At 40.2% G+C, this 17043-nt stretch overlaps 1 protein-coding gene across 1 annotated transcript in view; it reads left to right on the top strand.

Annotated features, from left to right (window-relative positions):
* The window catches only part of b3gat2 (beta-1,3-glucuronyltransferase 2 (glucuronosyltransferase S)), a 149445-nt gene extending 134249 nt beyond the window's left edge, over positions 1-15196 (top strand). Inside the window, exon 4 of the mRNA XM_055162511.1 lies at positions 15102-15196. Within this exon, the coding sequence (XP_055018486.1) occupies positions 15102-15188 (87 nt within the window). The 3' untranslated portion in view covers positions 15189-15196. The remainder of the gene's footprint in view (positions 1-15101) is intronic.
* Positions 15197-17043: the final 1847 nt, after the last annotated feature.

Here is a 17043-nt window from a genome sequence, read left to right as displayed (position 1 = left end):
CCCCCAGCCCAGCCTCGGGCCTCACAGCGCGCACATCAGCACACACTCATTTACTGTTGGTTATTAGGCTCATTACATATTCATTCGTGTTGTTCTCGTCTGAAAATCTCATTAAAGTTTCAAATAAACGCGATCAGTATTAATTATTTAAACTGTTATTATGCCTTCATCTGGCCTCGTCTGAATTTAAATCATTTCTGTCTCAGTTGTTCGTTTAATAACATGGCACCTTCGATCTGGTGTGATGTGCCGGCAGCAAAATCATCTCATCAGTGTCGTGGAAATTATCTGAAAAATAACACAGAGACAAACAAGAAGACTGACCGCTCTAGAGGCCCATGAATTTTCAAGGTGCGTTTCGAGTGCGCTACTTTTTCACTAACTGGACTTTCGTACACTCCTAAAAATGACGTGACCTCGAAATACAGCTTAAAGTCGGGAAAAGTGTGGACGTTCGGACAAAAGTACTACAACAGACTCTTTTCACGCTTACGTCACGAACCAGAAAGATGTTTGGAAACGAGACTTAGCCCGATTTGTCAGCCGGTTTGACTTCGTAGAAACCGTGTGACCTCGCAGCGTTAGGATTCGTTTGCTCGACAGTAGGCGGGTACTTTTGTTTATTTGGTATGTTATGCGCCGCTAACGAGGCTAACTGGTATTTTATGCTTTTCCCAAATCCTGTACGAAGAAGAACAATAACGTCTTTCCCCTTGAAAAAATTCAGCAACCATTCTCTTTATTCTGGCTTTAAGTCCTTGATCTTGGGAATGTCTGGCTCTTCTCTGATTGGCTGGTATATATATATATATATATATATATATATATATATATATATATATATAACATATATATATATATATATATATATATATATATATATATACATATAATAATATTATGAACAACCTGAAACTTTAAGAAAAATACAATTTCAACACGATGTTTTAACATGAACTTGTCTGTAAACAGGAATAAGTCCATTTTTGTTATAAAATCCTGCACTCGGCTCCACTTTTCTGATGTTGGACATTTTTCTGATGAGGGTCACGGTCAACAGACGCTGGAGACGCTGCTGTGATAAACACCACAGAAAATTAACAAGATTTTAATAGAAAATATAATTCAAATATTTTAGTAGAAAATCAGCCGAGGGCCAGATTAAAGGTCTTGGAGGGCCGGATCCGGGCCCCGGGCCGTATGTTTGACACCCCTGGTCTAGTTTATTCTGAAAGGTGAAGGCGATGGGCAGTATTGATCCACAGGAAGGACGAAAAAGGTAACCTTTGACAAAACAAAACCCCAGATCCGTCGCTCAACCTCGGTTACGAATTTAAAAAGTCGACGCCAAAGCAAAAGGCTCCAACTGTTCACCAAGAAACACCTTCCACTGCAAAGAGACCAAGACGTGATGTTGCTGTAAAACCACAAGAACAAGAAAGTGCAGCTCAGTCTGTTTGTCTTCTGCTCCTCTCACTTAACAAACGGGATTTCGTTTTGTCGTCGCTCCACAAACAAAATGTTCACTGCAAACTCATTCAAATGTTTCCTTTTTGGTTCTTCCTGTGGATCAATCCTGCCCATCACCTTCACCTTTCACTATTTTTCAATTCTGTTGGGAACAGAAACAGTTTGAACGGAGGTTTGAGTCACACACATCTGATTCACTTTTGCATTTATGGAGTTCGCAAACTTCCGAAGCCTATTTCTCAAGTCGTTTTCCGCTGTTAGAATTCAACAACCACACAATTACGACGTCCGAATCCCAAAACTAAAATATAACAATATCAGAACCAGAAACAAAAGTGATATGGTTCAAAAGACTTGAAAAGATCGACTTTGACAATAGACACATCCCACTGGGAAAACAAACATGGAGGTTTGACGCTCACTTTTTCGGAGGATCCTTCCCAGTGTGGATTGTGTGATGACGAAGTCCGAAATTCAGGATGCATGTTATTGTGGCTTGTTGTTATCGTCTTTCCCTTTCGAGTCGGGGCTGTAACACTCGGTTTCTGTCTGATACCGTAGAGCTCGTATAACACATACATTTTCGTCTTGTGTGAGTTTTACTGCAGCAGCTGGAGACCGCGGTGCCTTTGAGGTTGTCGTTTTTTTTCTCAGTTCTTCTCAGACAAATCCTCTGGTGTATTCTCCACGCTGCATTTTGTTCCTAGAGTTTCAGTATTAATGACCAAACCTGCGGTAAACCTGGTCTATAGAAGCTGTACCGGGCCCGGGGGGAAGCGCCTCGGGGAGTGGGAAGTCCTCGCACAGACGGGGGAGAGGGACTGGAGCTGGAGCCGGGTTTAGATCAGACGGAGGAGGAGCGGGAGAGGGAGAGCTGCAGGTACAAAGAACAGTTTAGAGGACGTTTACAGAGCTGCACTGAATCATAATGAGCGACGTACAGAAGACGAGCGCGACTCACTTACATTTACTTGAGGAACTTTTTAAAGAAAATTGTCGTTTTCAGGACACTTTTCGAGAAATTGTAGACTTTTCTAGCAACATACTTTAGCTCCTACTTGAGTAATATTTTTACTGAAGTAACAGCAGAGTCCGGTCAAGTGTTAACGGAGGGAAACAGGGTCAGATTTTTGACATTCAAATGTCTCTTATTCAGAAACTAGAGGAACTATTGAAATAAGTAAAGTATCAGAATGTAGGAAAGAGTTACACTCCAACAGGGTCAAGTTAAACCTGTGAGATTCTTTCAAGCTGTTGACAAAAAATGAAAAAAACTCATGTCGGTAACGGAGGGAATGAAATATGCAGCACTTTTTGGTCAATAAATCCAAACAGTGATAACTCTTGGTTCTCACTTCCATATCCTTAACAAACTGGTTTGAATATTTGCTTCATATAGTTTTCTACCATAAGGTACAAGATTAGGTTGAAAAACCTCTGACTTTTTGACTCATGAGATTTTTTATTAAGAAAGGTCATGGTAACGGAGGGAAAAGTAACAATCCATCCATCCATTTTCTTCCGCTTATCCGGGGTCGGGTCGCGGGGGCAGCAGCCTAAGCAGGGACTCCCAGACTTCCCTCACCCCAGACATGTCCTCCAGCTCCTCCGGGGGGACCCCGAGGTGTTCCCAGGCCAGTCCAGAGACACAATCCCTCCAGTGTGTCCTGGGTCTTCCCCGGGGTCTCCTCCTGGTGGGACATGAACACCTCCTTAAGGAGGCGTCCAGGAGGCATCAGAACAGATGCCCGAGCCTCAACTGCTCCTCTCGATGTGGAGGAGCAGCAGCTCTACTCCGAGCTCCTCCTGTGTGACTGAGCTCCTCACTCTGTCTCGAAGGGAGACGCCCAGACACCCTGCGGAGGAAACTCATTTCAAGCGCTTGTATCTGCGATCTCATCCTTTCGGTCATTACCCAGAGTCATGATCACCTATGGTCATGGTCAGGGAAAAGTAACGGAGGGAAAATTGTTCAAGCAAGTAGAAGGTGCATGGTTTTGCATTATTTATCAGCTTTTTTCTTCTGAATACTTTAATATTACTTCAGAATGAAAGGAAACTATTTCTATAAAATATGTCAGTCCTTCCAAGCAAATTTTTATCATTTTAAATACTTTTTTTTTTTTTTTTAAATCATGTCCCTTCATCAACAGTTCAAAGATGGAATAACACAAGATATGATGAAATACATCCATTTATTTACATGATTTTCAGGTCTTTGAAATTTGGGAAATAATTTTTGTTCCATGTTTCATACATGGTCTGTTTAAAACATATGGAACTTTAGAACCAAAAATGGAACAGAAAAAAGGTCAACAGTTTGATAAACTAGAGTACATATGTATCTGTTCAATACATTTTTATATCAGATGAATTAACTTGAATTTTTGGCTTTGCTGTTTACTTCTGCTTGACACTATGGCTATGTTCAGTCTGCAGCCTGAAGTGACCCAAATCCGATTTTTTCACCCCTATGTTCCTGTATCTGATCTTTTAATGAGTCTGAACGACACAGATCCTTTGACACTTCAGTCTGAACAGTCAGGTCACATTCATCCACATTCATGGAGGCAAAGTGAGGTGAGGTTAGAGAGTTTATTAATATTTGGGGGGATCGTTGTATTCAGGACAAATTGGAAGCGTCTTATCTGAACAGTTTTTTGAAATGATTGCCAAAGAAATGTCCGAGCGTGGCTACAGACGGTCCTGGCTCCAATGTCAAGGAAAAATAAAGATCCTGCGACGCAAATACAAGGAGGATAAAGACTCAAACAAACGAAGCGGTCGTGGACGTGTAACATGAACATTTTACCAACAACTGGACCAGATTTTGGGAGACGAGCCCAGAGTTTAGGAGACTTTTGTAAACAACGAACACGCTCACTGTGGGACACTTTTGGGGCGTTTAAAGTTCACACTGGAGATCACATACAAGTCACATTTAATTGGAAATGTGAATGACCTTGCAAAAAAAATGGATTTCACTAAAAAATGGAGCATGAAACCCTGCAGTCTGAACTGAGCCTAACTTGAGTAAAAGTTGTGTTTCCTCTTCCCACTGTGAGTCTAAAACACTGATGGGCAATTATTTTTACCATGGGGCCACATGAAAAACAGAAAATATTGTGGAGGCCAAAATGCTTAACTCAATTCTGCATAATATTAATTGTATTTCTTTATTTTAAAAAAAATATATATAAATATGATTGTTTTGACGATCTGCTCAGACTGGTAAGAGTTTGTTATAACAAACAACAGTTTGTTTTATTTAAGTGATGAAAAAGTGAGGTTGTCTTACAAAAAATGTCATTTAAAAAACACATCTAAAATAAAAGCAATGCAGCTTTAGTCCATGCATGAGATAAAATGATAAAATATGTTTATTTTGTGATTCCAAATGAGCTTAAACGGGCCGATCAGACTCAACCAAAGAGCCGTGTGGGATCTGGGAGCTGAACAAGGCCCAGGTCTGGACTAAAGTGACAAAAGTTTTATGTGACCGTCTGAAATGATTTGAACATTTGTGTTTCTTGACGCACCTTTGTGTTTAATTTTTGAAAATACCATATTTTTTGCATTATGTAATGTTCTTAATTTCAAATGACGTTAACGTTTTAACTCTTAATCAGCTGTTACGTCCTGAAAACTACTCTAAGTTACTCTTACTCGAGTACTTCGAGTACAGTGTTGGGGAGTAAGGGATTACATGTATCAGTGTTACTAATCAGAGTACAAATGATGAGTAACTGTATTCAGTTACAGTTACTGTTTAGATGAGTTGTAATTAGATTACAGTTACTTTGTTGAAATAAATGGATTACACAGAGGTGTTTTCCTGTTTTTACATTTTGGGCTAAACCAGAACTAAACCAGGACTAAACCAGGACTAAACCAGGACTAAACCAGAACTAAACCAACTAAACCAGGAACTAAACCAGGACTAAACCAGGACTAAACCAGGACTAAACCAGGACTAAACCAGGTCTAATCAACATGACACTAACAGTAGGTGGACATACTTTAAGGCAGCAGTGATCTCATATAAAAATAATTTCTTTATCAATAATATTTTTAATTTGGTTAAGGAAAGACTGGACTTTTTATTTTCTTTTAACAGACAAACATCTTATGTTCAGATCCTCGTCTTTGCTCCTCTTCAGAAAACAAAAGTCTGTTCATGGAAACTTGGGCTCAACAGACAATTTGAAGAACAAACAAGAATTTTCAGGATGTGGTTGTTACATTCATGTAGTTTTAAAAAGCCTGACAATATCAAGTAATCCAAAGTATTCAGATTACATTACTCACTTTAAGTAATTTAATGGATTATGTTACAAACTACATTTTGGTGTGTGTAATCTGTAATCTGTAGGGGATTACATTTTAAAAGTCACCTTCCCAACACTGCTCGAGTACTGGTTTTACTCTCATCGCTTTGTATTCATACTTGAGTTTATTATGTTGGAGTTACTCCTGCAGTCGTTGCTCCTGCAGAGTTTGGCTCTTTTATCTCAGGTCGTGAGCTCAAGTAGTGACACATTTGGCGTGAAAATGGACTGTGGTTTTAAATTTGATTAATTAATTCTGTGGTGAAGAGCAGTTTTTTTTCAGCTGAGGCAACTGGCCAAAGTGAAACCGATTTTATCTCGTCACAACTTTGAAATTTTAATCCACGCTTTTATTACCTCCCCTTTAGATTATTGTAACTCACTTTACACTGGACTCAGTAAAACCTCACTGTCAGAACGCAGCCGCTCGCCCCCCACATCCCCAATACCCACATCTCTCCGTCCTTCAGTCTCTTCGCTGGCTCCACATGCACTTTCACATTGATTTTAAAATGATTTGATTTGCTTTTAAATGTCTTCATGATATTTAAGGCCCCTCAGTCTCTGACCTGCTCGTACCTCACAGCTCCTCTCGTTCCTCTCGTGCTCTCAAGTCCCAAAGACCAAGAGCAAACAGAGGAGATGGAGCTGCCACCGCAAAAGTACCAAGTTTGTGGAATTGTTCTGCACATCAGACCGACCCACTCACTGTCTGTTTTTAAGTCCCTCCTGAAGACTCACTTTTTCTCCTTGGATTTTAACTCGAGTTGGAGGGTTCACTGTTGTTCCTGTCACTGTTTGTTATGTGTCCTGTTTCATTTGTGTCCAGCACTTTGGTCGACTGTGTTGGTTCTAAAGTGCTCTAGAAATGACGAGTTGAGTTAACACTGTGTTACTTTTACTTGAGGAGGACAATGTTTAGCTCCAAGACCCACCTGTCTCCAATTGGTGAACCTCAAATGTCAGAATAGAGCAGAATTTAAATTAAAAAGCCACAGCAATTTCCTCTTAGACTTAGACTTTATTGATCCACAAGGGAAATGACTTGGACGCAGTAGCTCACACATCACTATATAAAAAAGTAATCCTGTTATACATCATGCTTCTGTAACAAGTGTTTGCTTATTACTGTGTTATAACTGTCATGACTATGTGTCATGAGCAAGGTTGAATGATCAGAAGATCCAAGGTAAGGCTACTGGAGGCAGGGGCAGTAAACTGAGACATTGGATTAGTTGAAAAAATGAATAAAGTGTATTATACAGGGAAAAAGTGAGGTAACAAAATATACAACAGCTGCAGCAAACAAAATAAATCAAGCAACTCAATCAATTCAATGTCCTTGTGAACCGGGTCTGTTTGCCCAGGGTGGAAAACGGAGTCCAAGCTACTTCAGAGTCCAGGATTAGATATTTTGAGGGGGTATGACGTCCACTAAGTGCAGCTGATTGAACATTTAAGCAGTGGACGTAGCTGCAGGAGGTGGGAGATGGAGGCTAACCGTCTGTCCTCTACCAGACCGACGCGCTCAAAAGGACAGCTCCTCGCTCGCCGTCAAATCAAACCCAAGTTTGTGCACCGTGGTCTGTGTGCACATCAAAAAAGGCCTCTTAGAACATAGTAACGTTTACAGTTAGCATTAGCATTAGCATTAACATTACAAGAGTTCATAAGTCACAATCTGTCACATGATCACAAACCGATCACTTGGAGCACATGTTAGCATTAAGCTAGCATTGACATATGCTACATGGGGCAGGACATGGGCATAGACGTAGAATGGCTGACCTTAGCATTAGCACCAGCATGTTAGCCCTAGCATTAGCACTAGCATGTTAGCCCTAGCATTAGCACCAGCATGTTAGCCCTAGCATTAGCACTAGCATGTTAGCCCTAGCATTAGCACTAGCATGAAAAGCTAAACTAGAACAAAAGTCATCAATCAATCCATCAATCAATAAACGGGGTTCAGTTTTAACTTACCATTTCAGTTTTGTTTCAGTGTATTGAAAGGACACGTGACAATGTCGCACAACGGCTTTGGTTCTAAAAAGGTGTGAATGGTGAAGTTAAAAATGGGAAACATGAGAATTTGAAACGAAAAAGTGTCGATGTTCTGACCTTCAAACTCTGTCCCTCTGAGACGTCAGGACCTTATATACTCTGACTGGTGACGTGTGATTGGATAATTGGTGAAGTGGGCGGGGTGATGGGTGGTGACAAGTCATGTGGCATGGAGGAAAACCTGGGTTGGATCTGGATAATGGGATTGAATTTAACCCTGGTTACACTTGACTAAAAATCACAATAAACATTAAATATAAACTGTTATGGCTTCTAGTTTAACATGAGCTGTAACAGATGTAAACAGACATCCTCAGGGCGTCCGCTTCTTGACTCACACGAAATGTACAAAAACTCACGTAGTCCGTAGTTCGTTTGATTTCTTTTATTTGCAGATTTTCAGCGTTTACAGTACAGTACAGTGCGGTGAGGTGCGGTGAGGTGCGGTCAAAACCATGTCGGTCGCCCTCCACAATGCCTTCGTCCCCACACACCTGTCTCCCTGTTTGACCTGATTATTTGACCTAATTTCCCGAGGAGCCTCCCTCTTACACTATAAACCTAGACTTAAATTGACTGAAGTAACTTAAAGGTTGTATGGAGGATTTTTTTTTTTTGTTTCAAATTGTCAGTGAAAGTTTAAAATACCATTACAGAGATGCAGCAGTTTTGTAATTATGATGACCAAAAAAAAAAGAATGAAAATCTATCAACCGTGGACATAATGAGGCCAGATAAACATCAGCCAATACAAAACGAGGCTCCCTCATTTTCTATTGGCTGTTAGGTCGTCAATCAAACTCCCTACGTTTCTAGTGTAGCTGACTCGCCAGCGCGCGGGGATTACGTGGTTTATGCGGCGGTTCTTCGAGGCTTTTTTAATCTGTAGCGTCCTCGCAGTTCGCACAAAGTTTGTTGCGACGGCGGACGAGAATCCACGACCAGTTCGCCGCAAAATAAACTCGGTTTTTGAAGTCGTGAAGAGAAGGGAAAAAGGAGCAAAACAAAACTGAGGTGAGTCTTGGAGATTTCTTACAGCGACGGCGCGACTGAAGCGGACGAAGGATTTTATTTCTAGACAGGTCACTTCAACGGGAATTCTTGAACGCGCAACCGGCTGTAAACAAGCGTGATTTCTAGAGTAAAGAGGCGGGAGGAGGAGGTGTTTCTACTGAAGGAGCTGTGGAGGAGGAAGGTGGTGTCACACACGGACAACATTTGAAAAAGGACTGTCGCTGTATTTCTCTTCCCTTAAAAAATCCTCTATACAACCTTTAAATTGGGACTGAAAATAAATCATTTTAACATTTCTATAATTTTAAGAATAACATTTTAATAATAGTTTTTAAGGTATAATAAAATATTAATTTATAGTAAAATATACAATAACTTTTTAATAAATTAAATTATGGCTCTAACATATACAAAAAAAAAAAAACAGACAGTGCGCTAAACTCGATAAATAAATAGATTACAATTTATTCATTAGTGCAACAGCAGCTGGAACGAAGCTCCTTTTAAGACGATTTGTTCTAGATGTCGGGACTAAAAGCCTCTGACACTGCACGTCTTTGAGAATCTTCCAGGACGTCCGCTGGAACAGAGAGTCCAGACTGTTTTTATGTGTATATTTGTGTTTGCTCAAACTGTGAATGTGTTAAAATAAAACCTGCAGGATTTTCAGCAGGTCTCAGACAATCAGTGTTGGGAAGGTGACTTTTAAAATGTAATCCCCTACAGATTACAGATTACACACACCAGAATGTAGTTTGTAACAGAATCCATTAAATTACTTAAAGTGAGTAATGTAATCTGAATACTTTGGATTACTTGATTTGCTGTAGAGAAACAAAGACGAGGAAATCTTCACATAAGAAGTTTTGTCTGATAAAAGAAAATAAAAAGTCCAGATTTTACTGAACCAAATAAAAAATATTATTGATAGAAGAAGAAACACGTCCACACAGCAGGATTTAGTCCTGTTAAATCCTGTTTTAGTCCTGGTTTAAGACCTGGTTTTAGTCCTGGTTTTAGTCCTGGTTTAGACCTGGTTTTAGTCCTGGTTTAGTCCTGGTTTAAGACCTGGTTTAGTCCTGGTTTAGTCCTGGTTTAGACCTGGTTTAGTCTGGTTTAGTCCTGGTTTTAGACCTGGTTTAGTCCTGGTTTAGACCTGGTTTTAGTCCTGGTTTTAGTCCTGGTTTAGACCTGGTTTAGTCCTGGTTTAGACCTGGTTTTAGTCCTGGTTTAGTCCTGGTTTAGTCCTGGTTTAGACCTGGTTTAGTCCTGGTTTTAGTCCTGGTTTAGGCCTGGTTTAGTCCTGGTTTAGTCCTGTTTAGACCTGGTTTTAGTCCTGGTTTTAGTCCTGGTTTAGTCCTGGTTTAGACCTGGTTTTAGTCCTGGTTTAGTCCTGGTTTAGTCCTGGTTTAGTCCTGGTTTTAGTCCCTGGTTTAGACCTGGTTTAGATGTAGATTTTAGTCCTGGGTTTAGTCCTAGTTTTTAGTCCTGGTTTTTAGTCCTGGTTTAGTCCTGGTTTTAGTCCTGGTTTAGATGTGGTTTATTCCTGGTTTAATCCTGGTTTTAGTCCTGGTTTAGTCCTGGTTTAGTCCTGGTTTAGACCTGGTTTTAGTCCTGGTTTAGTCCTGGTTTAGTCCTGGTTTAGACCTGGTTTTAGTCCTGGTTTAGTCCTGGTTTAGTCCTGGGTTTAGTCCTGGTTTAGTCCTGGTTTAGACCTGGTTTTAGTCCTGGTTTAGTCCTGGTTTAGTCCTGGTTTTAGTCCTGGTTTTAGTCCTGGTTTAGTCCTGGTTTAGTCCTGGTTTAAGTCCTGGTTTTAGACCTGGTTTAGACCTGGTTTAGTCCTGGTTTAGTCCTGGTTTTAGTCCTGGTTTTAGTCCTGGTTTAGTCCTGGTTTTAGACCTGGTTTAGATGTTGGTTTAGTCCTGGTTTAGACCTGGTTTAGTCCTGGTTTTAGTCCTGGTTTAGATGTGGTTTAGTCCTGGTTTTAGTCCTGGTTTTAGTTAGCCTGGGTTTAGTCCTGGTTTTAGTCCTGGTTTAGTCCTGGTTTAGTCCTGGTTTTAGACCTGGTTTAGACCTGGTTTATGTAATCTGTAATCCGGTACATGTAATCTATTACTCCCCAACTCTGCAGTCAATAATAAAAAATACTTCCAGTTCAAAAATACAGTAAAGTAGAAAGTACACATCTCTAAAATGTTGACTTAAGTACAATGTTTTACTACTTTTACATTAAACCAACCATAAAAAAATAAAAATAAAAATGCAAAATTATAAGGCCTTGGATTTTAAACAGCACTTAATGTCATTTTCCAAAACCTGTCTTCAAAACCGCGCCCTTCGGTGTTTATATAGGACGCGCATTTCCACAAAACGTCTGCTCAAAGGCGTCTATTTATTTTAAACCATATTTCCGTGACCGTTAACGCGACTCCTCTCATCCACGTCTGATTAATGCCGGTGCTAAAAATACGCCCCCCTCTGCTCCGTCGCTACATTAGCCTCGTTAGAAATGCAAAACGCCCAATTAGCGCCTGGGTCCGGATCCGGGGACACGTTCCACCTGAAAACGCCCCCAAAAGTGAGCGGCGAGCCTAGACGGGGGGGTCCATAAATCAAGACCCGCACCTCCACACTGCTCCAGACCGAGGAGGAAGAGAAAAGTACCACGTCGAATTACAGCCTCATTAAGTTCGGCTAAAAATAAACACGAGGAGCAGAGAGGAGCGGCTGCGGGGGCCGTCTGAAGACCGAAGAGAGGTTTAAGGGGGAGTTTATGCACCTGGGGAAGACTAAAATAAGAAATAATTCAGCTAAAAATCACATAATTCAAACGTTTTTAGTTATTCTTGACGCGATTTACAATATTATTCAACGTAAATCATCATTTTCAAAAGGTTTTATAGGCTGATTTATGAAAATGACCAAGTTTTCTAACACAAAACGCTTCTGTCTGCCTGGAATGTTCCACAGTATTGCATTAAAACTACATTTAAATACATATCAGTTCAATTTTAAGGCTAAATACTTATAAAATTAATAACATCCATTCTTATTGGGAGTGGGGTTCAGGTCTCCATAGGTCCGACCTGTAACTGGACTGTCACTTGCTTGTCGTGATTTTGATTTTAGACTTTCCAGGCGTGAAACAACATCTCCATGGCGACGAGTAAAAGTAAAAGTGGAGCTAATCACCTAAACTCTGTCCACAATCACATTTGGAATAGAAATGTTAAAATATCGGCAATATCTGGAGGACTAAAGGAGAGAGTGAGGGTCTAGAGGACGAATGCCGAGTTTTATTTTTCTCTGCGAACCCACTCGGATCTCGGATTTATTATTGTTTTGCGTGTCCGACTTGGAAAAAAACGTGGACGCCACTCGGAAAGCTAAAAGACTAAAACCAGGTCTAAACTAGATCTAAACCAGGTCTAAACCAGGACTAAAACAGGATTTAACAGGACTAAACTATGCTGGGCGGACGTTTCTCCTCGTCTTCTATCAATAATATTTTTAATATGGTTAAGGAAAGTCTGGGCTTTTTATTTTCTTTTAGCAGACAAAATATCTTATTTTACTATTTCCTCATCTTTGTTTCTCTACAGCAAACCAAGTAATCCAAAGTATTCAGATTACGTTACTCACTTTAAGTAATTTAATGGATTACGTTACAAACTACATTTTGGGGTGTGTAATCTGTAATCTGTAGGGGATTACATTTTAAAAGTCACCTTCCCAACACTGGAGGTAATTTAGCGACCGATGCATCAGTTTTCAGTCCCTTCGTCTAAAGACACTCTTCCTGTACTTTTAATTCATCTGAGCGTCTGTCTTTTACCATTTCTTCAAAAGATCCTGTGTTTGTTTTAGTTTTTTATGACCCCCTAAACCTGATCCTGTTTTTATCCAAGAATTTTCTGAACTTTTATCCCAGTCTTTGACCCTACACAACAAGGTCTTGCTGCCCCGTCAAACCTCAACCCCTAACTTCTGATTTTCTGCCTGCCAGTTTTGTAATCAGAAATACCTGTCTGTAATCAGGGCAGTCTTTTGTGATATCACATAGTACTTGGAATCGCAGAGGCCACTGGAGCCAGCGCACCCACTTACATTTATGTGTTTTTTACATTTACCTGGTTTGTGCTAAAGTTGGAAGCGAAATTTAGGATCGAATTGAAAATAACTGACTGAGCTCGTCGTCTAATTTTGAGATTTCTTGGGAGTTTTTTCTTCCCGCCGTGTAAAACTCCTTACTCACTATTTTACATCGTGCCCTACTTCACTTACAGACCCACAGCATCAGCAGAACTCTTCTCACTTCCTCTCTCTCGCTCTCTGGCTCCTTCTGCAGGTTCTGGTTCTAACCTCCCTGGACCCGGCCCATTCTTTTGTGTCCTTTATAGTGGACATTGAGTTTAACTATGTGTCCTTTATAGTGGACATTGAGTTAACTATGTGTCCTTTATAGTGGACATTGAGTTAACCAGTACTACGTGTCCTTTATAGTGGACACTGAGTTAACTATGTGTCCTTTATAGTGAACATTGAGTTAACCAGTACTACGTGTCCTTTATAGTGGACATTGAGTTAACTATGTGTCCTTTATAGTGGACATTGAGTTAACCAGTACTACGTGTCCTTTATAGTGAACATTGAGTTAACCAGTACTACGTGTCCTTTATAGTGGACATTGAGTTAACCAGTACTACGTGTCCTTTATAGTGGACACTGAGTTAACTATGTGTCCTTTATAGTGAACATTGAGTTAACTATGCGTCCTTTATAGTGAACATTGAGTTAACCAGTACTACATGTCCTTTATAGTGGACATTGCGTTAACCAGTCGACCTTTTAAGTGTTTTGAGATAGAGCCTTAGTGGGGGGAGGAGGTTCCTCTGCCTAAATATCGCTGGGAGATTATCGGTACTATCATGTCCAGGATAAAAAATGAACTCAGTAGGAGTTAGTTTGTGGCTGAACTATAATAACAAAAATTAAGAAATGAAAAGGGAGTCTAAAAACTGACTGTAGAAGCTTGTCAAAGACGTTGGTCATCAATAAAGTTGTTTTTGTTAGGTTTACTTTACATGGATTTAACACCAAAATGTCCCCGCTGGACATGTTGCAAAAAAATAAATTCAACAAAATCTAAATGCAGCGGTGTTCATTTACCTCCAAATAGAAAATCACACAAAAAAAAAAAACAAAACTCACTCTCTCTTTGTGTCTCTCTGGCTCCCTCTGCAGGTTCTGGTTCTAACCTCCCTGGACCCGGACCATTCTTTTGTGTCCTTTATAGTGGACATTGAGTTAACTATGTGTCCTTTATAGTGAACATTGAGTTAACCAGTACTACGTGTCCTTTATAGTGGACATTGAGTTAACCGGTACTATGTGTCCTTTATAGTGGATGTTGAGTTAACCAGTACTACGTGTCCTTTATAGTGGACATTGAATTAACTATGCGTCCTTTATAGTGGACATTGAGTTAACCAGTCGATCTTTTAAGTGTTTTGAGATAGAGCCTTAATGGGGGGATGAGGTTCCTCTGCCTAAATATCGCTGGGGGAATTATTGGTACTATCATGTCCAGGATCAAAAAATGAACTCAATAGGACTTAGTTTGTGACTGAACTATGATAACAAAAATTAAGAAATCAAAAGGGAGTCTAAAAACTGACTGTAGAAGCTTGTCAGAGATGTTGGTCATCAAAAAAGTTGTTATTGTTCAGGTTATTATCTTCACATGTATTTAACACCAAAAAGTCCCCGGCGTCCATTACAGAGGACATGTTACGAAATTGTAAATAAAAATAAAATCAACAAAATCTAAACGCGATTCATTTCCCGTCCAAATAGAAAATCGTAAAAAAAAATATAAAGTGTATACTGAGGCCGGGCACATTATTGTGTTATGTAATTAATTCATTATCGCTGACAATAATTTTTCTTCCCTTAAAGCAGTTATTATTATTATTATTATTATTATTATTATATAACTCATGCGATTAATATTTTTTATTTTTGCCCAGCCCTTGTATATATATTGAAATACACTTTTTTCTGTCTCTGGGGGTAACGGCTCTTGGTCGGGAAGATACAAAAACAGAAAGACGTCATGTGATCTGGAAATCGAACCAGAAACCTTCTTGTTCTACTTATAAACTCATAGCATCAGTACAACTCTTCTCACTCTCTCTCTTTGTGTCTCTCTGGCTCCCCCTGCAGGTCCTGGTGTGGCACACGCGCACGGAAAAACCACATCTCGCCAACGAACCCAAGCATCGCAAGGACACCGTGATCATCGAGGTCTGAGCCGCGAACGGACCGCGAAACGTTCCCGAAATGTTCCCGAAATCAACGTGAAAACGAAAAATAAAGACTTCAACTCGGATTTAAATACAGGGATGATTCAACTTTCCTTCTGACAGATGGATTGTACAAATTGACACTTCAAACTCTTACGAAATGGACCAACCTTGGAACTTTTCTTTCGGGAAGCTCTCCATGGATGTTATGTCCTGCTTTGCCTGGAAAGTTCCGCAGTATGGCTTTAATCTACAATAAATTCATTCAATTATAGGCGTTATTATTATCGCTAAACTAAAATACCCGTTCTGACTGTGAGCGGGGTCGCCTCTACGTAGATCCGACCTGCAGCTTGGCCTTGTGGCGTCCTTGGAGATAAATAAGTTTAATGCCGTACTGTGGAACATTTCCGGCAAAGAAAAGTTACACACTGGACCTTCGGAACCTTTGAAACGAACCTAAACAAACGGACAACAATACTTTGATACGGTATTGACTTGAAGTGCACAGATTGTGAAGTGAACTTTTACCTGAAAGTGTTAGAAAAACTGCACAGCGCCCCCACGTGGACGAAACGGACGCTCCTTTCTCTCGTCTTCGGTTTGTCGATGTAAAAAATGTAATGCGTTCTACTGTATGTGAAATCTCAAAGTGCCATGTGAATGAATTTTGTTTTGTCAAATGTTTGATTGTACTTAAAAGTTTCAGTTTTGTGGCTCAGGAAATGGTCCAACACTGGAAGATACAGAACATCCGGGCGAAGGTTAAGATATTTGTCGAAGTCTTCTGCATTTGACTCATTCTTCGGAGTATTTTGGGTTAAACCGGTCAGAGATCTGAGCCAGGATCTTACAAGAATAGTACGCACCTGGAGGATTTTAATGTCGATGGGTTTAAAGGTTGTGTGGGGGATTTTTTTTCAGTTTCAAATTGTCAATGAAAGTTTAAAATACCATTACAGAGACGCAGCAGCTTTGTAATTATGATGACCAAAAAAAAAAAACCTATGAAAATCTATCAACTGTGGACGTGTTGAGGCCAGATAAACATCAGCCAATAGAAAACGAGGCTGCCTCATTTTCTATTGGCTGTTAGGTTGTCAATCAAACTCCCTACGTTTCTAGTGTAACTGACTCGTCGGCGCGCGGGGATTATGTGGTTTATGCAGCAGTTCTTAGAGGCTTTTTCAAACTGTCACTTCCTCGCAATTCGCACAAAGTTTATTGAGATGGGGGACGAGAATCCACGACCAGTTCGCCGCAAAAGAAAGTCCGTTTCTGAGGTCGCTGAAAGAAGAAGAGAAGGGGAAAAGGAAGAGAAGGGAAAAGGAGTGAAGACAAACTGAGGTGATTCTTGGAGATTCCTTCCAGCGATGGCGCGAATGAAGTGGATGAAGGGTCTAAAAACTGACGCATCGGTCGCTAAATTATTTCTAGACAGGTCACTTCAACAGCGCACTGGATGTAAACATGTGTGATTTCTAGAGTAAAGAGGCGGGAGGAGGTGTTTCTACTTGTGGAGCTGTGGAGGAGGGAGGTGGTGTCACATATGCACAACATTTGAAAAAGGACGGTCGCTGTATTTCATTTTCCTTAAAAAATCCTCTATACAACCTTTAACTTGAACAAATCTACAGGGAGAACATGCAAACCCCACACAGAAAAGCAACATCCTCCAGTTATTTTAATAGATCCATGATACAGACAGACCTTGTGTGTCCCTGATTGGCTGATCCACAGTGTTGGGAAGGTGACTTTTAAAATGTAATCCCCTACAGATTACAGATTACATACCCCAGAATTTAGTTTGTAACCGAATCCATTAAATTACTTAAAGTGAGTAATGTAATCTGAATACTTTT

This window comes from Boleophthalmus pectinirostris, unplaced genomic scaffold (genome assembly GCF_026225935.1).
Source record: "Boleophthalmus pectinirostris isolate CB_2022bp ecotype Guang Dong unplaced genomic scaffold, ASM2622593v1 HiC_scaffold_5, whole genome shotgun sequence".
In the NCBI taxonomy this organism is placed as follows: domain Eukaryota; kingdom Metazoa; phylum Chordata; class Actinopteri; order Gobiiformes; family Gobiidae; genus Boleophthalmus; species Boleophthalmus pectinirostris.
The sequence above is the reverse complement of the archived record's forward strand: the minus strand, read 5'-3'. Positions and strand labels throughout refer to the sequence as shown.